The 24593-nt window shown below is 38.4% G+C and overlaps 1 protein-coding gene across 3 annotated transcripts; it reads right to left on the bottom strand.

The window, feature by feature from the left end:
- Positions 1 to 1140: 1140 nt before the first annotated feature.
- On the bottom strand, positions 1141 to 24276 carry LIAS (lipoic acid synthetase). 3 transcript variants are annotated; one of them, XM_058546906.1, is made up of 11 exons: positions 24180 to 24273; positions 22936 to 23108; positions 21863 to 21956; positions 20973 to 21053; positions 18733 to 18889; positions 18589 to 18646; positions 16709 to 16837; positions 14334 to 14479; positions 12837 to 12907; positions 11524 to 11635; positions 1141 to 2603 (listed from the first exon to the last, which is right to left on the bottom strand). In XM_058546906.1, exons 1-11 carry the CDS (start codon positions 24222 to 24224, stop codon positions 2542 to 2544), a joined length of 1128 nt encoding a protein of 375 aa, XP_058402889.1. In that variant the 5' UTR covers positions 24225 to 24273; the 3' UTR covers positions 1141 to 2541. The 3 variants fall into 3 exon arrangements, with proteins under 3 accessions (XP_058402889.1, XP_058402890.1, XP_058402891.1); XM_058546907.1 differs by lacking the exon at positions 1141 to 2603 and adding an exon at positions 8780 to 9110 and having other exon boundaries at positions 24180 to 24271; XM_058546908.1 differs by lacking the exons at positions 1141 to 2603; positions 18589 to 18646; positions 18733 to 18889; positions 21863 to 21956 and adding an exon at positions 8780 to 9110 and having other exon boundaries at positions 24180 to 24276.
- Between the last annotated feature and the right edge of the window lie 317 nt (positions 24277 to 24593).

Here is a 24593-nt window from a genome sequence, read left to right as displayed (position 1 = left end):
AGTCTGACATTAGACAGGAAAAAATCACTTCTTACTTTTTTGAGAAAAGGGCATTATGTCATTCAAATGATGCAAGAAAGGGAGGGAATTTAGCAAATAGACCAGATATTGGCAAACTGTAGACCATGAGCCAAATCTGGTCAGCCAATTGTGAGCTAAGAATGTTTTTTACATTTTTACATGATTACGTTTTTTTTTTTTTTCCCTGAGGAAGATTTGCCGTGAGCTAACATCTGTTGCCAATCTTCCTCTTTTTTTTTGGCTTGAGGAAGATTAGCCCTGAGCTAACATCTGTGCCAATCTTCCTCTATTTTGTATGTGGGTCACTGCCATGGCATGGCTGATGAGTGGTGTAGGTCCGCACCCGGGAGCCAAACCCGCGAACCCAGGCCGTTGAAGTGGAGCGTGCCGAACTTAACCACTATGCCACGGGGCTGGCCCCTGTGATTACATAGGCCTGAAAAGCCTAAAATATTGGCTATTAACAAAAAGTTTGCAGATGCTTGAAAGAGACAAACACCAGAGTGTTTGAACATAAGATGAGCCCTTCTCATAAGATTTTGAAGTGAGGATGAGCTTATTAATTAGAATTTATTTCACATTTCTGCTTGAAAATATGCTTGTGTTCTGCTTAATAATTTTATATTCTAGTAAAGGGATTATAACCCAAAGATGTCTTGCTAAAGCAGATAGAATTAGGTACTGGTTTTAAGTTGCAGTATGTTTTAATGCCTGTGAAGTAAGTAAGTATATGTAAAATATAGTTACTGATTACAAGGTAAGAGAATTGGTAAGGGGAGGAACATGGGCAAAAGACGGCTCATAGAGCCATGTAAACTTGATGTTTATGATGGGGAGAAAAAAAAACTGCAGTAACTGGGCAGGTAACTTAGAGCAATTTGAGACCTTTGTGTGAAAAGTTGCAAGAAGGTGGTTAGCCTTTTTTTCCCCTACTAAGAAAATTAAAGACCCTGTGCTTTTTTTTTTAATTGATACAAGATTTTCTATTTTTTTTTATTGAGGGCACATTGGTTTATAACATTATATAAATTTCAGGTGCACATCATTTTGACTTGTGTATAGACTGCATCATGTTCACCACCAAAAGTCAAGTTACCATCTGTCCCCATACACATGTGCCCCTTTACCCCTTTCGCCCCCCCTCCCACCCTGTACAAGGGTTCTATTTTTATTAGCTAGTATTTTTTTAGTGGGGGCAATGAATATTGGCGAGATTATTAACTAATAATTAAAACAAAACAATACAGGGACATGGTAAAAAACATTCAAATAGATATAAAAGAGTACATAAAAAAGTAAAATCTCTCTCCCACAATGTGCTCTCCAGAAATCATCTGTTACTCCACTTAAGACTTCCAGTTTTAAATCCTGACTGCATTACTTACTAGCATGTGATATGTTGGCTAAGTTACCTGAAAGCTTTATTTTCCTCATCTGTAAAATAGAGATAATTCATCTCTAGCTCAAAAAGTTGTTATAGGGATTACATGAGATCAATGTTTACACAAAGATCTTATTGGCACAGTGGCTGGCAGGTGGTCGGCACTCCTGTTAGACACCATAACGAGCAGGTCCCACAGAACCAAAGCCACGTGTAAGTTTAGCAATCACTAAAAATACAGTAATTAACACTGAGCATTATCGGGCAGGCACTACGCTAAGACCTTTAGGTGCATTTTCTCATCTATTCCTCACATAATTCCTTTGAGATAAGTGCTATCCCCATTTTCAGATGAAGGGCAGAAGGCAAAAAAGATTAAGTTACTTGCTCAAGATCACAACAGTTTGAAGAAGAGCTTTTCTTACTTGAAGTTCAAAGCATCCTAATTTTAGGGGTCTTAATTATTATTAAGAGGAGTGAGTACCCTTGGTCTTTGGCAGAATAATGGAATAGCATCCCAAGGAAAAAACCAGAAGGTGGATATGGCAAAACAGCATGAGCTGCAGCTGAGGAAGATGTGAGTACATGCCCTTCACCCTCCTGGGGACTCCCAACTACTTACTAGAAAGGGGTCTGAGGTTCTACAGGAGGCTGGGGATGGGGTAGAGGGGGTAGGGTTTGGCAAGACAAGCTAGCGAAATTAAGGTCTAGCTGTCCATGTAAGTTCATTTGTACTCACATTCACATAACTCTATTTAAAATATTTCAAATTAGCCGTCTGTGTACCCACTATAAGGCAGATGCTATGAGGTGCTAAGAAATGGAGGACATAAATGAATGAGAGCAATCTTGTAAAAAAGCTAAGACACGTACAGAAATAGCTGACCAAATATGAAAATAGCCATAAATTATAAAAACAAAATGCTGTGTGGGCATCAAGTTTACTCCAGCTGAGGAAAACAGGAAGAATTCCAGGAGGCAGGGTGGCTTTTGAGGCGGGTCCCAATAGACAGACATGATCTTGGTAGGGAAGGGTGGGTCAAATAAGCATGTCAGTGGCAGAAGCAATGGTAGCAAAAAGATGGATGCAGGGGGGCCCTGCCCAGTGGCGGAGTGGTTCAAGTTCCATGTGTTCAATTTCAGCGGCCCAGGTTCGCAGGTTTGAATGCCGGGCATGGACCTCCTCTGCTCACCAGCCATGCTGTGGTGGGGTCCCACATACAAAATAGAGGAAGATGGGCATAGATGTCAGCTCAGGGTTAATCTTCCTCAAGCACACACACACACACACACAAAAGAGGAGGATTGGCAACAGGTGTTAGCTCAAGGCAAATCTTCCTCAGCAAAAAAAAAGAAGATTGATACAGGAACATTTAGACTGCTTTTAGGGAAAGCAAGTTGTCTTGTCTAGAGTTGAAGGCAGCAGAAAGAGGAATAGCTGGAGAAGACTGGAAGGCTAGACTAAGGACAGATTGTAGAAAGCCTTAACTCCAGGCTGAGTTTGGGCTTCATTTAGTTGTCAAAATGGCAACACTGATGGTTACACAACATTGTGAATGTACTTAATGCCACTGAATTATATACTTTAGAATGGTTAAAATGGTAAATGGAAACATTGAAGGTTTCTTTTCTTAAATGTTGTCACTTTCTTAAAAAAAAGATATTAACTTCATTAGTCACACTAAAGAGACTTATCCTAGCTTTCCAGAGCTTGCAGCCTCAAACTAGATGTCACCATCTAGTTTATTCATATACTGGCACTGCATTCAAGTTTTAGGCCAAAATCCAAGAAGAAATATATCATAGTGCCAGCCTTGCAAAATAATACTTATAAAGGACCTTTAAACTTCAGACGATAAGTCGGATTCAGTGACCTCTTGCTCCCTTCCTCCCTTCCTTTTTCCTGAACACAGACAGATAAAAGAGACTACTCATTACAGATCTGTATTTTACAATATACCACTAGTAACATGGGATTATTTTAAGTGAATATACATTTTTCTTAATTTTAAATTAGGTATTTATTTTATAGGCATTAGAATAAGCAACACTTACTAATATAATATTAGTTAGTATAAAAACTTAGCTGCTCTAACAGAGACCAAAAATTATATAGCATCAAACAGAACAGAAATGTATTTCTCTCTCATAACAGTTCAGGTAGGTAGTCAAGGGCTGGTGGAGCACTTCCACAGTCATCAGAAGCCCAGGCTTCTTCACCTGGTTATTCTGCTGTCCTTGACACAAGTCTATCTCATGGTCCAAGATGGCTGCTCCAGCTTCAAAGTCATGTTTTCACTCGAGCCATCAGGGAAGGGGGAAAAGAAGGGAAAGGCACAACGCACCCTTTAAAAGCACATTCAGAAGTAGCACAATCGTTTCTGCTCACATACTGTTGGTCCAAACTTAGTCACATATCCACAACCAGCTGCAAAGGAGTCTGGGAAATATAATTTTTAGCAAGATGACCCCAACCATGTGCCAGCTAAAAGTTCTATTATTGTAGAAGGAGGATTATGGAAATTGGAAAAAATTAGCAGACTCTGCCGCACACATAAAATCCATATTTTCGTTGCTATTATTATTGATTTCCATTATGGTAGGGATATAAAGTTTCATTGTAAAAGGATTTAAGTTTAGGAATTCAGTCAATTGTAAAAAAAAAAAAAAAAAAAAAAATTAATATATGACACTGTAGTTCCTGTCCAGGTAGGGCAAAAATTGTTAAGGGTTGTATGCGAATGACTGGAGTTTAGGAAATGCAGTAGTAGGTGATACATCTTAACTGGTAACACTACACTTAGGATACTGCCAGGGATGTTAGTTTTTCTAACACTAAAGACCAAGCCTACATGACGGCAAACATACAGATATAAAGTGAAAATTAAGTATTATTTGTTTTCTACCAATGATTTTCAAACTGTGCCCAAGCATCTTTATAGAGGTGCTTCAGGCATCTTGCAAATGATTGATTTAAATATAAATACATATATACACACATAATTATAATATATATGTAAAACTATCTACAAAGCTATTATTAAAAAGACAGCGGTCAACATGGCATGCTGGGCACACATTTATATCCTCTCCCTTCTGAAGACCCCATTAAAATTACAGCAAGGGGGGATGGATAAAGGCATGATCCAATAAAACAAAGAGAATAGGAGGAGGTCATCAGTGGTTAAGAGATTTAAAGAAATTTCTGGAAAACACTGAGTGGCTGGATGTGTATTAACTGAAGGGAAGAGCTGCTCCCTGGAATATTGGTGTGAGGGCCAGAGTAGGCAGCCTTGCCCAGGAGAAGAGCAGAAGCTCTACCCAAAAGGAGGTAGGAGGGAGAGGGGCACACACTGGGGCTTAACTATAGGTCTTTAATTTGAACAGTCAACCTTCTCATCTCATCCACCTCTAGAGGCAGAATGACAGGCAGCCTAGCATTTATACCCATGTGACTACATCTCCCAGACATAGGGTCAAAAAAAAAAAAAATACAGGTAGGGTGGGAGAGGGGTCTTCTCTAAAGAAACTGATTAAACTGCTGGAGAGAACTAGGGCAATGAGCATTGTTGTTCTGCACCAGAACAAAGCCCTCGCATTCTAAGTCCAACACCAACTGCCCTAAAGCAAAGCCAGCAAGTCAAAGGATTGTCTGGACTTTTTGGTTATGTGTTGAATTAAACACATGCACTATTTTCATTCTCTCCTGAAACCTTACTAAAATGGCAGTAAGGAATAAGAAAGCTATAAACAGACAAGGACAAAGAGAGTAAGAAAGGAAGCACCAATGGATGAGGGATGTCAACCAATTTGCAGAAGGTGGAAAGCAAAGGGAGGCTAAGCAACTTACGAAGAGCAAGCAGAAATTTCAACGGTCACCAAAGAGACTGCCTTCTAGATGTAGGTAAGTGGCCTCTTAGAAGATCTCAAGAATTGGAGGCACCAGATACCACAAAAGGTGGAGTTGAGGCGTGGGGCTGAAAACAGGAGACTTAGATGGACGACTATAAGGAACAGTTAGATGCACCCAAGTCGCTACCACCCCACACCAAGAAACTACCTTTCCCAAGCCTTACTCTCATAGGACATGAGAAGTTTATTTTCAGGAGGAATAGAATCAGAAGGTTTCAGACGTGGGGACGGTGTTAGTGAGATGCCAGACTGGAAACAAGGGAACTAAACAAAAGCCTGCACACTGAACAGAGAGACCCACACTCTCCTATCCTAATTGCTTTTTACCCATCTGGCTCTTAGAAAGCCAGCAGCCAAGTTTATAACCCTCAAGGCAGGAGACTTGAGGGTTATTATTATTATTATTGTTATTATTATTACTTTAAAACTTGAATGGCTTTAGAGAAATACTCCTGACATCTGAGAGTTCCTCACCGAAAAATCCAGCTCACCCTCTGAGCACTCTGGAGTGAAGCTCCATCAATTGAATAGCTGGCCCGCCCACTCCCCAGCTTCCAATCAGCTTTAGTGGCGCACCACTCAGCATGCAGGTACCGCCAAGGGTCACCAGGCATTTGAGGAGAGCCTTCAAAGCAAAAGGCAGAGACCAAAACAAACACAGGAAACAGAGACAATGCTCAATGCAGAGAACCACAATTTCAAAAAACAAATTATCCTCAGAGAGAAAAACGGAAGAAATTACAGCTAGGAAACAAGAACAAGATGCTATTTAGAAAAAAAAAAAAAAAAAAAAAAAGGAAGGAATAATCAGAGAAGAGCTCTTGAAAATTAAAATGTGATGGCTGGGGGCCAGCCCGGTGGCATACTGGTTAAGTTCGCACGCTCTACTTCAGCGGCCTGGGGTTCGCAGGTTCAGATCCTGGGTGCGGACCAAGCTCCGCTTATCAAGCCACACTGTGGCAGGCACCCCACATATAAAGTAGAGGAAGATGGGCACGGATGTTAGCCCAGGGCCAATCTTCCTCAGCAAAAAGAGGAGGATTGGCAACAGCTGTTAGCTCAGGGCTAATCTTCCTCACCAAAAAAAAAAAAAAAAAATGTGGTGGCCAAAATTTTAGCAAAAGAATGGAAGCCCAATGGAAAATAAGTTAAAATGGTATTTTATTAGCACAAAAGTAAAGTGTGTGTGTGTGTGTGTGTGTGTGTGTGTGTGTGTGTGTGAGAGAGTCCCCAGGGGATGAAGGGTGTGTGCTCCCAGCCCTCTCAGCTGCTGCTCCTGCTAGTTTGCTCTGCTCACATTCTGAATCTTTCTTTGGAGTATTATTCCCATTTTTCTGCCTAAGCCCCCTGGTGCTCACATGCTTAATGACGTAACAACAATAATGCCTCTAAAGTTAAGATGCTTTCAGCTTCAAGTAAGAGAAATTCCTATTCAAACTGGTTTCATTAATAAAGGCATTTATTATCTCACCAAACAGGAAGTGGGTTTCAGGGCTGGCTAATTCAGTGGTTGGAAAAGGGGCAGGGAGCCCTGTACTAGTTGATTTCTTAAAAACTATGTACATTTATCACTTTCATTTTTTTTCCCTTTTTTTTTTATAATTTTATTTGTTTTTTTTGCCCCAAAGCCCCAGTAGATAGTTGTATGTCATAGTTGCACATCCTTCTAGTTGCTGTATGTGGGACGCGGCCTCAGCATGGCTGGAGAAGCAGTGCGTCAGTGTGCGCCCGGGATCCGAACCTGGGCCGCCAGCAACGGAGCGCGCCCACTTAACCGCTAAGCCACGGGGCCGGCCCCTATTTTCTTAAAAATGCCATTTGTGCTATAGAAAGAAGAAGATCAGACATACTAAAATAGGCACATACTGAATTTTAATACATTGGACACCAGTAATACATTAACTTGTGTTGCCCAACCAAGAATTTTTTAATAGACCTCCTGCCATGTCTGTGAATTTAAATGTGCTTCTTATTAAAGCATCACTGTTTAGGCAGGTCAAAGCTCTGCCTTGGCCTTTTCAAACTCAAGCCTGTCCATTCTCGTACAGTTGTGCAAGGAAGGACACCTCTACAGCACAATGTTCACCACACTCAAACGTCCAGCAAGACCAGTCACACATTCCAGTCACGGTATTATGGTCAGTTATGCAACCAGGAGTGAATGAATAACAAATCCAGAAGACACTATTTGTGATTCCACTTTGAAACAAACATTTCCTACTACGCTTCTTTCACGTTTTTAGATTAAGTTTAACTGGAGAGTATCCTGAGATGGCAAGATGAGGTGTTTTAAAATTTTTTATGGTTTACTATTATTCAGCACCATCAGTCAGGATTTTTCTCAATACTGTGTAACCAAAATAAAACAAAGAAACAAGTAGACTGCTGAGGCTGACAAAAGACAGCAAATGTCACCATGACTCCCAATTTCACGTTTGTATCAAAATAGCTTCATTTTATCATTCACTGTTTTTATATATAGCTATTACAAATCTGAAACTTGAACATACTTTTGTGCTAAGGAAATGCCATTTTAATTTTTTTACATTGGGATTCCATGAAAATTTCACTTGACAAAATGATTCTTCTGCTAAAATGTTTCATTACCATTCGTCTAGACCGTGCAAAATTAGGAAACAACCAGATTATGTCACAAAATCAGAGTCTGAAAAGTAATCGTATTTTCCTGTGAAATAATAGATTTTAAGGAGGGTGATTGTCAGAGATGTTCAAATTTAAAGTTGATGAGGTTAATTTTACATAGCAAAATTTATTAGCATCTATAAAAAAAGCGAGTCAAAGTATATATGGTTTCCCCGAGTTAAATTAAAATGTACCTAATTTTCAAAGTTATGTGTTACTTATAAAAAATAATAGTTCACATATTTAAAAATTCAAAACAGAATTGGCTATCCACCTTGCATATTTTATAATAAAGCGATCTAAAGACTTCCTTTGTGAGATGTAGTAGAAAGAAAGGATTCAGACTCAAAAGATGAATTTGAGTTCTAGTATTTAGGAAAGAAATTCCTTTTTCAGGTCATTACTATCATATAATACAACAATCTCATCAGAGTGGTGTGAGGAATAAAAGGAATAAATGGTATAGTGCATGTGGATTCAGCAATCTATCATAAAATGAGGGTTAATATTGTTATTCTTAGGTTATATTTCCCCCTCTTAGAACATCATGGTCTTGGTTTCATAGAAGTCCTAAACAAGTAATGTAAAACTATTTTGCAGGTCTAAAGTAGTCATACTAATGTAAGGAATCAATACTCAAACTCTTAAGCCTTTTAAAGTTATTCCAATGATGTTATACTATCATGCAAAGGTCATATGCTAATTATAAGTAAACTGATCATAGTCTCAATCTATATGGACTGTTTCATCACAGTATGTCATTTTTCAGAAATGAAATGTGACAATGATGTAGGGGTAACAGAGGCTTAAAAGATTCTCTAGAAGTTTTTAATGTATTTTTAAATTATACTGTTAACAGTAAACTCTTACAAAGATGTTTTATGATTACACCATAACAAGCAATTGTCTATTGGAACAAAGAAGATATGCTAAAAGATAAATAAATTACTATAATTAAACATGCATAGCTTATTGACATTTTTCTTAAAATGAAAAGATTGGGGTATGTCCACTCAAGTCTAGGCATTCTGCCACCATCTCTCTTACCAACTGGAATCAAGTTTTAAAAATTCCTATGATCTTGAATGCCTTGTTAAGCGTTAGAGGGCTTCTGTTTTTCTTTTAGCCACTAGATTTTTCAGAAAAAATTCACCTATTTAGGAAAAATGAAAATACATTAATATCAATTTAAAGTAAATTTAAGAATAATTATACGTATCTCAGTGTTTCCTATTAAAGACTTTTATATTTATTGGTGTTTCTCTCTTCTCAAATCTCAATGGCAATAATTTTTTAACTTCACATAGCCCCTATATCTTTTGCCCTTTCCCAACAATGATTAGTCTTTATTCTTAAAAAATTTTTTTTATCACTACAGTCTTTACTATTATTCCTTCTAGTAACTTAATATGATAAAAGGTGGCTCTATTGTATCTATGGGTCTGTTTCTGTGCATTTATTCCACTTTATGTGTACTATCTATTCCTCATCACTGACAAAATATTGCTGTTGGCACAATTCATTTCAGAGAGCAATTCTGCTACATGATTAGCCTGGATCTGATGTTTATAAAACAGACCTCGCTGCAGTTGAGTAGACTCATCTGATGGAATTTCTTTAGCTTATTGCCCTCTGGGGAAGCAAGAGCTCTTCATTTATAACGGGCTTTCTCTCCACCCCTAAGTTGTGCCTGTGCAATAAGTTAGCTTCTTAGAGGGGGTACATGCACTTTTCAGGTCATTAGGGTTCCATTTAGTCTATCACTGTTACAGCATGGCTCAACGCTTATCGGCAGAGCTCAGCACTGCAGGCCTGATTTTAGGAGTCTGATTAACTTCTCTTTGTCATCTTAATATACAAGTAGAATTACAATGATCGTATCCATACACAATCACCAAGAACCCCAAAACTCATACCCTAACCAAGCAATAGAATAATTCGTGCTGCTCCACACCTCATCTAAATATGATAGGAGCAGAACCAACATTATCAGATCCTAATCCATCATCTGAGTCTAATGCTCTACATACCAGAATTCCATCTTTTACTGGTAATTTTAAAAGCATTAAAAAGTTCATAATTTATTTCCTCATAAATGTTAGAAATTTTCCTTAACAAAATAAAAACTCCTTTCAAATAATATTATTCTACTTTAACCACTCTGGAAGCTGATGTTGGTTCTACCCTTTACATATATATTTTAGCTTGCCAGTAGCACTGCTTGAAGAAGAATAAATCATTTATAATTATTGGATTCCAAAGTGCCCACATCCTATCAGTCAGTGTTGAATCAAATTCTTGGGTTTTATAACTAGGATAAGTTGTTGTTAGTTCATTAAAGTGTCTTCAATTTCTTTAAAGCAACACACTGAATGTTACTAATACTTGAACATTAATTTTTACAAGTAGAATTTATGCTTAATTTAAACATATCTGTGATTAGACCCTAATATATCACAGTCATTTAAAAGATCATTAAAGTTTAAACTTACAGAAGAAAAAAAAAAAAAGATCATTAATAGCAATAACATAGTTTAGACACAAACAAAAAATAATTAGCTGTTTATTCTTCAAAAAAATTATAATTGTTAAGTCCAACTGACAGGGAAAACATCATAAACATTTTTCGAATTAAATTCCATCTTCAGATATGTTCTCATAGATCTTTTCATGGTCACTACCAGTCACTACCACATGCCCCCCCCCCTTTTTTTTTTTTGTGAGGAAGAGTAGCCCTGAGCTAACAGCTGTTGCCAATCCTCCTCTTTTTGCTGGGGAAGACTGGCCCTGGGCTAACATCCGTGCCCATCTTCCTCCACCTTACATGTGGGATGCCCACCACAGCATGGCTTGATAAGTGGCGCATAGGTCTGCGCCCAGAATGTGAACCCTGGGCCACTGAAGTGGAGCGCGCGAACTTAACCACTAGGCCACCGGGTCGGCCCCCACATGACCTTTTATCTCTTGGAAAAGGCTTTTATTTTCATAAGTCAGCTCAAGCTACTGATCAAAATAAGAGCTGAAAAGGTGAAAAATTGCATTGTAGCTAGTAAAAACACTAAAAATTTCCATAGGGAAAGTAATCTTATGGATTTTTTTCCTGTTGCTTCTGGGACGAAAAACACAAAGATATTAACAGTGCAAGCAGCAATACTGTCAAATAGATACTTTTCAGGGTTTAAATTGATCTGAGATTGGGAGTTTGGAGATGTAGCTGGCATCACTGTCAAATGAATATACGTTTTCCAGAAAACCATGTTATATGCTTGACTGACATTTGTCATCTCTGAATAACCTACTATTGAAATCCACACATAGAATAAACTGATTACTTCTGCTTTCATCATAGTAGCTAAGCTATAAAGGGGAAGTGGGAAGGATTCTTTATTTAAGGGACAAACTAGGTTTAAGAGGAATTTTTCCTTAATACGAGCCCTATGGAGAAAAGCTCCTAAGGACGTTCCAGAAAAAAACTTTTTTCTTTCACAAAAGACAACCACAGCTATTATAATTTTAATGTGGAAAATTATGGTCTATATAAAACCATCCCCTGCAGTCTAACTTACCTGCTTTATATGAAGAACGCACCAGAGGGCCACTTGCAGTATAATGAAATCCAAGTTCGTTTCCTACTTTTTCCCAGTATTTGAACTTCTCAGGAGTAATGTATTCTTCAACCTAGATTTAAAGAATTCCGATAGATTCTAGAATTTCTCTAAATCTTTTTGATTCTATGGAAAATCTATGCCCATGCATTCAGGGTGATTTCACTTCATAATTTATACTGGCACTCCCAGGCTTTCCTCCTCTCCTTCCTCACTGACTACCTGTCTACTGGTTACTTGCTGGTCATGCTGTCAGAACCTAATTGCAGGGAATTAAAGAGGAGGGGAACCATATCAATTTTGTATTATATTAGCTACTCCAAAGGACAGAGAAAGAAAAGGAGACTATGTATAGAGATTATATATCTGTATCATTCTTTTATAGACTAATAGATATAATCAAGAATCAGTCATGCCTATAAGATTCTTGAGGACAAGATGGTGTCTTATTTATCTTGTATCTTCTGTTTAGTATTGTGTCTGGCACATAGTCAGAAAAGCTCAAGAAAAGCTTCTTTTTTTTTCCACTGAGGAAGATTCTCCCTGAACTAACATCTCTTGCCAATCTTCCTCTTTTTGCTTGAGGAAGATTGTTGCTGAGCTAACATCTGTGCCAATCTTCCTCTATTTTGTATGTGGGACGCCGCCACAGCATGGCTTGATGAGCAATGTGTGGATCTGAACCCACAAACCCTGGGCTGCCGAAGCAGAGCACGTGAACTTACCCACTATACCACCAGGCCACTGAGCTAACATCTGTGCCAATCTTGCTCTTTTTGTATGTGAGCTGCTGCCACAGCATGGCCACTGACAGACAAGTGGTATAGGTCTGCGCCCGAGAACCGAATGCAGGCCGCTGAAGTGGAAGGCGCTGAACTTAACCACTAGGCCACCAGCGCTGGCTCTCAAGAAAAGTTTCTTAAATGAATGAATATATGTCCGATATAAAAATAGGAAGATTGACTTTTCTTTCTTACTTCATCCCTGGCTCTCATATAACTCAAACAAATCACAAGATCACCAAGTGTGAATGAATGTAATTTCTCAACTTTTTAATTTTTTTTTCTGTAGGTTCACTTAAGTCATACACTTTTGGGGGCAGCAAATAAGTGCCAGTGTAGCTGCTTTATGCAGATAATAAAACAGAAACTGGAACTTGGAAATATACATGGAACATTATAGTAAAAAGCCAGCAGCTTCTTAATTTTACCTACGGACAATAAAGATTTAACTCAAATTACCAATAAACATTTGGTAATTCATGGTAGCTGTACCTTAAGGTGGCGCTTCGTTGGCTGCATATATTGTCCTAAAGTCAAACAGTCCACATCTGCCTCACGAAGCGCTATAGAAAAAAAGCACACATTACATTACCAGATGTTTTCACAATGCTAAATTTGTGGATTTAAGCATAATTGTCTGGAGCATAATTTTACTTCAGATCAGTGTGAACTTTATGTGGCCTATAACCCCGATGTTGGGAATAAGACTATACCTATCCATTCAAAGTATTCATGTGCCAGGAAATATGTTAGGGATTGAAAACATAAGAACAATTAAGACAGTCATGTGAGGCTGACAGATATAAAGACAAATAACTCTAATACTTGGGAATAAATGCTAAAATAGGGATGGGAAGGTATTTAACGCCAGAGTCTTTTAGACAGAAAAGATGAAGAGAACAGTATATGACAGGCCTGAGAACATTCATATTATAGCCCAGTCATGCCGTATTTGGCCTCTGTTAAATGTAAAAGATATGCTCTGGGGGATGCGATTTGATCTCTGCCATTTCAGAATCTTTCTAGTAAAACTGTATGCATTGTGGTAAAGAGCAGCTTTTAATTACTATTTGAACTTATTACTCTTTAAACCAATAAATGACTACAAGTAGGCCAAGGACCCTCAGGGAAAATAAAGTCTTTTATATTTTAAAATTTAATAATCTATGCAGAAATAGAAGTATAATGATGTACACCTGGAATTTATACAATGTTATAAACCAATGTTACTGCAATAAACAAAAAATTAAAAAAAATAAAAAACAAAAATAGGGCCGGCCCTGTGGCTTAGCAGTTAAGTGCGCGCGCTCTGCTACTGGCGGCCCAGAGTTCGGATCCCGGCGCGCACCGATGCACCACTTCTCCAGCCATGCTGAGGCTGCGTCCCACATGCAGCAACTAGGGGGATGTACAGCTATGACATACAACTATCTACTGCGGCTTTGGGGGGGAAATAAATAAATAAATAAAATCTTTAAAAAAAATAAAAATAAAAATAAATAAAATTTAAAAAGCCCAAGAATCACAAAGCAAACAGGCTTATGGGACTAAGGTTCAGCAAGGTCCAAAGCACTTCATGTTACGTGACAACACTATAAGTAAGCTCTTCCTCAAAGGCCTGGATTCATCTTGTTCATCCTTGAATTCTCAGTGGCTGCCAGGGTTCCTGGTACCTGGCTAGCTCTCAAAAATTGTCCAATGGCTAAGAAAAGTGGACAAAAATCACGTTTTTACTTGATGAAAGGGTAGGGAATAAAATGGGATACAAATTGCATATCCTGAGCTTCCTGCACATCATTCCATAAAGTTCTAAGAAAACATCCTTCTTCCCTTTTTATGCTGCTGTTTATAGCCATAATACTGTACTTTGTTCTTACTGGCACTTTCACTGAGACTACGGAGGAAGCATACATAACAGGGCCTTCTAAGTGGGGTTCCTGCTATTACTCAAATTAAACGGGAAAGAGTTTCACTTTTCAATTTCTTTACCTTTCATCGTTGCATATACTTGCTCATCATTCTCGCCTAAACCCAACATTATAGATGTTTTAGAAATAACATCAGGCCGAACCTCCTTGGCGTGTTTCAGTACGCGTAGAGACTGGTCGAAATTGGCCCGGGGATCACGAACTTTCCTTGAAAACAGCAGGGCTGTTGTTAGCAAGAATAACCACAAGCTCAACTAAGTACAGTTATGCAAGCAACCTGAAATACCAGAAAAGTACATTCTGGACATTATATTACATCATATGGTTCAATGGTAGCATTTGTGCAGAAATGTTTAACTGTTACTTTAGGAAAGAAAATGAGGCTTCACTGGGCCTCCCAGCTCTGCCGACTTTTAAGGCCTTTCAAGCCTAGGGTGGAGAAAACTAGGATGGAAGTAATTCAGTTTATGAATTACTCACTGAGAAACCCGAATTCTAAAGCTGAGAATGAGTGATTGTAAGGGGCAGTCAAGAGAGAAGGGAAAAAGAGTGGAAGTAATAAAATCTCGACAGTGAACAAAGAAAAAACTGTTTAACCCAAACCCACATTTCAGGTCTGAAACTTTTATGCTGAGTTCTTTTCTAAAGACTAAGCTGCCCTCTGCTGGTGAGTATATAACATTGAGATCTCTTAGGTAAAAAAAATGCACGATTCTGGAATTTTCACTAGAAAGGATAATGTTTCTTAAGTGAAACCAGGGAAACTGGCACCCACTGGTGGTGGTATCATGAGATATGACATGGTTGGAACAGGCTGTGTGCTAGACTTCAACAGGGGCCAAACCACCATGGCTTACATGGTGACAAGGCCCAAAGGACAGCAAGTTGCTGATGTTAAACCAGCATTCATTTGAATTCTAATGCACCTTTATTTTGTGTATTGGTTTGGTGTTGTGGTTGTTATTTTTAATCAGGGACCAGTTCACAGGGAAGAGAGAAAACAAATTTATGAATTTAAAAATAACCACAAAACTGATAATACAGAAAGTAATTACTTTTTGAAAGTATTTCTCCACTGAATTTAAGTTTTTCCCTGATGTTTAAGTATGATTTAGTGGAAATGCTGGTTATTGTTTATCATACTTCTTTCACGTTCCATAACACAGAATAATGTGTAGAGGCCAATAAAATCACTGCCAAATACTTTACTAAAATTTATGAAAATGAATGTATTAATCTTGCCTGAAAGCTAAAATAATTTTCATTTTTCTGAAATATGAACATAGTCATTGATGTGGAATAACAATCTGTAATTATTCTTAACTACTAAAATTATTAGGAAGAGTAAAGAAGCATAGTATCTACTTTTTAAAAGAGATTTAGGGCCGGCCCCGTGGCTTAGCGGTTAGTTAGGTGAACGCGCTCCGCTGCTGGCGACCCTGGTTCGGATCCCAGGCGCGAACCGACGCACCGCTTCTCCGGCCATGCTGAGGCTGTGTCCCACATACAGCAACTAGAAGGATGTGCAGCTATGACATACAACTATCTACTGGGGCTTTGGGGGAAAAAAATAAATAAATAAAATTAAAAAAAAAAAAGTAATAAAAAAATAAAATAAAAGAGATTTAAAATACACCTGAATGATACCAGTTTTTCTTTGGCATCACTTATTGCCTATATTAGTGCCAAATGCATTTTTAAAAGTTCTTTCTTTAGATTTACAATCAAAACAATTGCTCTTGTGTAATTTTTTCTTTTTGAAACTGTTCTTTGAAAAAAAAGAACTCATCGGTACTTGCAATAGGATACTATTGAAAAAAAACATGCTCATGAGTACCAAAACATACATACATGTTATAAATATATAAGTATAATACACTTAGATGTTAGTAATCGATGTTACTGGGTGGAAATATTATGGCTGATGTTTACACTTTTGTTGGCTATATTTTCTGATTTTTCTGTAACAGATGTACACTGTTTTTGTTTGAAAAAGAAAGTTCACTTTATAAAAAGTCAATTACAAAGTCTTCCCCCAAAAAATGTGAGAAAACAGTATAGCAGATTCTTTTTTTTTTTTTTTTTGTGAGGAAGACCAGCCCTGAGCTAACATCCATGCCAATCTTCCTCTTTTTGCTGAGGAAGACCAGCTCTGAGCTAACATCTATTGCCAATCCTCCTCGTTTTTTTTCCCTTTTTCTCCCCAAAGCCCCAGCAGATAGTTGTATGTCATAGTTGCATACCCTTCTAGTTGCTGTATGTGGGATGCTGCCCCAGCATGGCTGGACAAGCGGTGCGTTGGTGCGCACCCGGGATCTGAACCCGGGCGGCCAGTAGCGGAGCGCGCGCACTTAACCGCTAAGCTGCGGGGCCAGCCCCAATATAGCAGATTCTGACCCTCCAAACTCCCCAACATTACTCTGTACATGTAATCACCTCTGTAACTCTGGAACTGTTTCTACATTATGTGCATATACATCTAATCCTGACAGAGCAACTCTTTCTATTGCTTTAAGATCTCCTCGGAAATCCGGGGTAAGACATTCCACAAGAATTTTTGGATTCCTAGGGGGAAAAAAGATAAGTATCAAACTGAGGAAAAGAACTGACATAACTGTTGCTCAAAACAGAAATCACCAGTACTCATTCAGCATCAGTTTCAACACAGTAATCTTTAGAACCTTGCCAAGAAAAGCATGAACATACAAATGTTTATATATGAACTGTTAAATGAAAAAAAAAAACAAATCCAGAACATCAAATAACATATGCATAGTGGTTAAAACACATCTGCATGCAAATAATGATCAGAATAAATTTTTAGATTATATAGACTTTTAAACTTGATTGAATAAGTATTAAAAAATAAAATTGTTTATAGGAATTAAAATTTAAATACAAAATAATTTCTTTATTCTTTAGAAAGTAAATTAGGACACTTCTTATGTGAATACAAATATTATTTGATTGCTTTACTTTTTATTTCTTTTAAAATTCATCAAAGAGTGCCCTCCTCCCTTCTTCCAGGCAAGTATTTCACAAGTGCTATGGGTTTTAAATTTTTTTTTTTTTTTTTTTTGAGATCAGCCCTGTGCTAACATCCGCCAATCCTCCTCTTTTTTTTTTTTTTTTTTGCTGAGGAAGACTGACCCTGGGCTAACATCTGTGCCCATCTTCCTGCACTTTATATGGGACACTGCCACAGTACGGCTTGCCAAGCAATGCAGTGGTGCGCACCCGGGATCTGAACCGGTGAACCCTGGGCCGCCACAGCGGAGCACGCACACTTAACCGCTTGCGCCACCGGGCCGGCCCCAGCTATGGGTTTTAAAAACTATTTTCTGAGTTGCTGAGTCATAAGCTTTGCTTAAATGAAATATAAGCTAAACATTAACCTTCTTATTTATATTCTAGCTGTATCTATACATTCAGGCATCAAAATGTGAACCAGGTCATAGAACTGTTTCCTTTGACAGCAGTAGACATGACTGGGACAGCTGATAAATTTTTTCACAAACCCAAATGCAGTTTTTGGAGCTGTTTCCTCAGAGAACAGATGTAGAAAGGACCACATATACACTCTCTCATGGATATGAGATGTTGAAAGAACACATCCTATAACTCACTGTCTTTTTTAACTGCAAGTTGAAACTCATTGATAGTTGTGAAATCAAGTTAGTGGGTTGCAGATAGAATTTTTTTTAATGAACTATAAAAAAAATAGAAAATATTGGGGGAATCATTGAAAAAACATTTACTAAGTACGCTAGGTGCTGGACTACCACTGAGCTGTAGGAAATGAGCATAACTCCGTTTTTATGCTTTTTAAATAGATGGGATTAAAATATTAATAAAAATGTGGATTATGGGTAAAATTCCCAAGGCATATGAATATGGATAAAATCTATTTCAAGACTTACATATTTTAACAATGTGGGAGATTTTCTCACCCTAACTACTTCTAGATGATGATTTATTCAAAATCAGTGCTAGAAAGACTATAGTTTATTCTTCTCTTAAAAATTACTCAAAGTTTAGACTAATACTCAAATATGAAAGAAGGTTCTATGGACTAAAGGTCCATAGATAAGTTTGTGCCTCTGAATCCCTAAAATTTCTGCAAATATGTATCCGTATGTTCGAATATGCTTTTTCTGGAGAAAAGATCACATAATTTCCGGCAGATTATTAGAAGGGTTTAATCCCCCCAAAAGGTTAATAACCACTGCTTTAAGGTAAAGACCTTAAATAAACTGAATTCATATAGGTCAAAAAAAAGTCCTTAAATTAACACAAGAAAATGCAAAAATAAGTACCTTTCTTTTAAGTATGATACAGTCTTTGCAAAGTGCTCAGCTCCTCCATCAGGCATATCTAGAAACAAAAGAGTCCACTGCTCAAGATAATGTCACAATTTAGTAAGAGCCAATTTCTGGAAGAGGCAATGATGACACACTAACCATCTCGATCCACAGACGTCAGGACAACATAATCCAGACCCCACTCTGCAATTGCCTTTGCAGTATTGTAGGGCTCATTGGCATCCAGTGGAGGTGGATTTCTCGCAGTTTTAACAGAACAAAATCTGCAACCTCTTGTACATGTGTCACCCATCAACTAGAACAGACACATTACAATTTAAATCAAATAGACGGATGACCCTCAAAAATATAATTTTGGAAGAATAAAGTTGCAAAGAATGAATACAGCTTGATTCTGTTTATAAGAAATCTGAAACATTCAAAGCTAAACAATATAGTTAAGGAATACAAATATATGTGGTAAAACTAGGGGGAAAAAAAGGAAACGAGCTCAGAATTGAGAATAGTGTTAAGGGAAAAAGAAAGGGGATGGGATTAGGGAAGAATGCATGGGGGCGGGGCGGTCTTCAAAGATAATGCTACTTATAGTAGAACAAAGATAATGTTCTACTCTCAAACTGGAGGTGAGTATCAGCGTGTCTGTTGTATTGGTATTCTTTGAACTTACATATAGGTAAAGATTCTTACACGTAGAATAAAGATTCTTTTGCATCTATTTAATATTAATAAAAATGATTTTAAAAGAAATAAAATATTCAATTAACATATCAATACACAGGTCTCTGTGGGAGTTAAACAGAAGGCACAGCTCCTTCTTGTTAAACAGATGAAACAGAAAACACATAAAAAGTTAATAATCTGCTTCCTGTGGGTACTGCTATTTTTCCAGGACACTGCTTCTGCTGCCACAGGTCACTACCATGTTCTGCCCCCTGCCAAGCACAGCCACTGCAGATGTTCTGGGGCCACTGGAGTTTCAAAGCCCCACAGCAGGGGTTGTGGTTTGGGGGAGAAAGCTGCCCCCGTCTGCTTTATGTTTAACTCTCTCAGAGGGGACAGACAGCAATGGTGCTTAGGCCCAACATCTCATAAAGTTTTCTGAAACAATGAACTCTTCCCAGGAACCAGTTATGAGTCAACAGTGAACAGTGGGGAAGGGGACCAGGCAAGGGATGAAACCAGGATTTCTTTTTTTTTTAATAGTTTTATTTATTTATTTCCCCCAAAGCCCCAGTAGATAGTTGTATGTCATAGTTGCACAACCTTCTAGCTGCTGTATGTGGGACACAGCCTCAGCATGGCTGGAGAGGCAGTGCGTCGGTGCGCGCCCGGGATCCGAACCCCGGGCCGCCAGCAGCGGAGCGCATGCACTTAACCGCTAAGCCACGGGGATGGCCCAAAACCAGGATTTCTATCATGGAGTATTCAGAATCACTCCTTCTGTCAAGAATTGAGGTTGCATAACTTGGATAAGCTCCCTGGCCAGCTCTGTATTATTCCAGAAGGAGCTCTATCTCATAAGAATCCTCATGTAAATACTGTAGCCTCCTCCTCCTACAACTCAACAGTTTATCAGACATTCCCAGACAAATAAGAACTTTTAGTTGCACCCAATTTAGGTTTAACCCCAATATCTCAATCTCCAAAACCCTCTGGATAAATATGGTAAACTGCATTGTTAATCCCAATTCTATCTCCCCCATATTAAGATTATACATCTCATTGTAGGCCAGGTAACTTGCAAGGCCTTCCCACTGGGGGAGGAGCTTATGTCTCTACTCCCATTGCGGTTTGGCTTGGCCATGTGACTTACTTTGGCCAACAGAATGATAGCAGGCATGATCAAGCAGAAGCCTCAAATGTGCATGTACATTTGGCTTGCCCTCTTGTGCTCCTTTCATTCTCCATGATAAGACTATGCCTTGGAGAGCTGCTAGTCCAAGGAGAATAAAGCTCTGTAGAGCAGACCCGAACCCAACCTACCTCCTGGAGTCCAGCTTAGCCCAGTCAAGGTCAGCTGAACTCCAGTTAATTGAAAGATCCATGAGAGAGAAAAATAAATGCTTGTTGTTTAGGGGGAAAGAGAAGTTAAGCAATCATGAATAACATTTCCAAAAATTAATAGAAGAGATGTCTCAAGGCAACATATGATTAAGTGTCAGATAGATGGAAGAATCAATAATAGTTTTATTCAGAGAAGGGTGAGATCATAACAGGCTGGATCATTCCGTCAGGTTTTTTTTTTTCACATTTCTCATAAACTCATATGTAATGAAAAATCTGATCAGAGATTCACAATGCACATTTTTAGGATAAAGACATAAAATATTTCCTTTCAGTTTCTAGACTAAAACTTCAGAGTTTGAGGCTGGCCTTACCATGATTGTGGCAGTGGCAGTGGCATATTCTCCACCTCCCCAACACTCTCCAATATTGGGACATCGAGCTTCCTCACACACCTGTGAGTAAAAGGGAACTGAATACAATCAGATTGAAAATATTTACTAATTGAACAAGTTAGTAATCAGGCATTTTACACTGCCCATTCTTTACAACATATCTATGATGAAATTCATTATTCAAAAATGCTGTTAAACTGCCAAACTGTATATATATTAGGATCCCATTTTTAAATTAAAAACTATGCGAACGCATATATTTTATATGTGCAAAGAAAAAGGTCTAGAAGGATATATATTGAACAGTTAAAGTGGTGTAGTTAACATTTGGGATTGCGTACATAACTTTTCACATTTAATATTACAGTCACACATTGCATAGCGACATTTCAGTCAACAACAGACTGCATATATGACGGTGGTCCTGTAAGATTAGTGCCACATAGTCTAGGTGTGTAGCAGGCTATACCATCCAGGTTTGTGTAAGTACACTCTACGATGTTTGCAAAATGAAATCACCTAATGATGCATTTCTCAGAACATATCCCCATCATTAAGCCACACATGACTGTATACTTTTTCCAACAAGTAATATAAAACAAACAAACCAACAATTGTTTCCTACGTTGCAGGAAAAAAATCTTCTTTTTTGCATGTTAAATGAGAGGTTAAGATATATAATTACTTTTTATTTCTTTTGCAGGGAAAATTTTTTTTAAATATATTTCCATTACTGCTAGTAATGCATCCTGATCTTATTGAGTTTCCTTCCTGTGATTGATATGTATTTTATTAATTTTTAAGTTCCACATATGTAGAAACACTATGGCTTTTGGATAAGAGGGATATTTAACACTTTGACAACTTACTGTATGGAGATTTAAATTCCTCAATGTATTTTTCAGTTTATTGTAATTTTTCCCCATGGGAATCTCTGTCTTTAGCCAGGGAGGTAGTCTTAACCTGAGGAAAGCCAAACATATCCATTAACAAATATGTTCCCAAATAATCACACAGCTTTGAAGTTACTTTGCTCTATTATAATTCCTAGTTAACAGGGTTTTTTTTTTCCCATAATCCTGGATTAACTGCTATAATTTCTGCCACAGAAGTAAGAACAGAGAATCAAATTTAGGCTTGCTCATACCACTTTACAAAACATCGATAATTGTGTCTAACAGGGCAATATACTCATGTCTACCTTTTGCAAAGGCACAGAGTAACACCATCCTAATCAAAGAATGAGGAAGTTTTTGAACATTTCATTCCCAATGAATAATACTGACAAAAAGTTCTACATTTGTTCAGTGTAAGGAGAGTACTTTCTGCTCTACATTCTAGATTTTATGATGGTTATTAAATGGAAAAAATCTAAAATTTAGGGTGAAGACTATGTATCCTCAGGTTCCCCTTGACTTCCACCCAGTTGTGATCTAGACGTTGTTGGGTAAAGTATCCAGCAAAACAATTCACCCTCTGCATAAAATTCCCTCACCATTCTTTTAAATTAAGGCAAGGTATCCACAGGTCATATGCATATTGACTAAGAAAAGAAACAAGTTAGATCATCAACATCCAGTAACAATAAAAAATTTATCAAGTTCTAATAGACTACTAGCAGCAATGTGATAACCTTCACTCTGAAGAAATATGACGCTAGACAGAAAATACGAGATGGTAAAAAAAAAAAGAAAATAGGAGATGGTAGTATAGGATGGTTAAGTCCTAGAAAGTTTGAAGAAAAACTGTCAAAAGGTACAGAGAAAAAGATTCCAACAATTTTACCTCCTTACTTGTTCTATACCTGTTATCACTTCTTTCTAATGATTTTAAGCTACATTTAACAAGTCTGATAAAAAATATGCTCTAGGGCTTGGTTATATCTGAAAATAATGCACAACGAAGCAATGAGACATTAAAATTATCTCAAAATTTCAATTACCTTTCTCCCTTCTGGCGTTTTAGGTTTCCTTTATATTCATCCCAGGTGCTCTTGTCTGCGAGATCACCAGATACAAAATCTTGAAGGTCTGGTCCATTCTGTAAAAATTCCTTTTTTTTATCTGGCAAGGAACTTACTGCTCGGACTGAACTGCATAAATACTTTCCAAATACCTAAAGAAAAGAGTTCATTATGACGTTTATTTAGTGGGGTTGGAATAACTTAGTTTTAACCTGTTTTAATACCTAACAGGAAGGGTAAAGCCAGAGAACTGATTCAGAATCTAAGATTAAAGATGACTCAAGAAGAACAAACCCAACCTTAAGGAGAAGGAGAGTTAAACATTTACTCTACATTTAGAATAGATTTGAAAACCTTTGGAATAGCTAATGTACGTCACATTTTCATGTAACCCACTTAAAAGGACTAAAAGCCTGTCTTGCACCAAGTTTACACTGCAACAACTGGAGAAGATGCCACTGCTCTGAATTTTCTATCCCTGACTTAAATCAAGGACGTTTAAAATGAAATTTGCAATAAATCTCTTTATACTTTGGGCTTTGGCTAAGCATAGGTGTTAAAACGTAGAGGTAATGCTCAGTTGGTTTCAGAGAACTAGAAGGACGGCAACTAAACCTAATGTTTTAATTTTCTAGGTTACATTCTGTGTTTGAATATGGCAGTCATTCAGTATACAGTTGTTGACCATAAGAAACCAGTGGCTTCTAGATCTGAACACAAACACGCACGTACAAGATAGGCAAAACACTGTAAAATTCACGAGTCACTACGAGTAACGCAAAAGAAACTTCAACAATTCAAAGAGTGCCTGTTAGGGTGCTGCACGATTTGCTACTGCATTTGTCCATGTCTCCCGGTAAAACCTAGAGCACAGCTTTGTGTTCTTAGCAGACAGAGTGGTGTCTTGCACACAGTAAGTGCCCAACACAAAGCAGTCATTTGGGTGCTCATCGGAGTGCTCTAAAAAATACAGGGTACAAATCACTCTGATACGCAGAAAAATAGCTCTCAGCGCAGGAGAGAGAAACCTATAAACAAACCAATACCAGAGACTCTACCTCATGGGGGTGTCGGGAGAATTAACTGAGATACTACATGAAAAAAAATGAGAACAGTGCCTGGCTAGAAGCAAACGCTCAGTAAGTGTTGGCCCTATTATTGTGCGCTCTGCAGGACGGGAGCCTCCCACCCCACGCCCGCACCCTGCTCGCCCCGCCGCTCACCCGGGGCCCCACGCTGCGGGCGGCGCCCGCGCAGCGTAGAGACATTCCCCTGTTTTTTTTCCTAGCAAGGTCGAGGCATCACTAACTCCCGGGAAAAGACAGATCGACAAACCGTCGCTGGGCTTATGACGGCAAACCTGAGCCACCACTGACCATGTTCCGCGATTGGCTGCTTTAGCCTAGTGGCGTCGCGCGCTCATGACGCCATACGCAGGGCTCTTACCGGCTACAAGAACGTGATGACGAAAGACGTTCTCTCTTTGCCGCATCTACTGCGAGGTGAGAGTATGTGTGTTTTCGGTGGGTCATGGGAATCTGAAGCCATCGGCTCTGGGAAAGCGAGGGGCGCGAGTGTCGCGCTCGGATCCCTTATGCTGGTTGTCCCCCCGCGCGGCGAGCGCCATATGGAGCTGG

This window comes from Diceros bicornis, chromosome 8 (genome assembly GCF_020826845.1).
Source record: "Diceros bicornis minor isolate mBicDic1 chromosome 8, mDicBic1.mat.cur, whole genome shotgun sequence".
Classification (NCBI taxonomy): domain Eukaryota; kingdom Metazoa; phylum Chordata; class Mammalia; order Perissodactyla; family Rhinocerotidae; genus Diceros; species Diceros bicornis.
Note: the sequence above shows the minus strand (reverse complement) of the source record. Positions and strands in the feature narration are given on the sequence as shown.

Coding starts and splice junctions, on each gene's coding strand:
- LIAS (XM_058546906.1), bottom strand. CDS start 24,224: ATGTCTCTACGCTGCGCGGGCGCCGCCCGCAGCGTGGGGCCCCGG. Junction 21,957..22,935: donor AAACGCCAGAAGGGAGAAAG/GTAATTGAAATT, acceptor GGCTTTCCTCAG/GTTAAGACTACCTCCCTGGC. Junction 16,838..18,588: donor GTATCATACTTAAAAGAAAG/GTACTTATTTTT, acceptor TTTTCCCCCTAG/GAATCCAAAAATTCTTGTGG.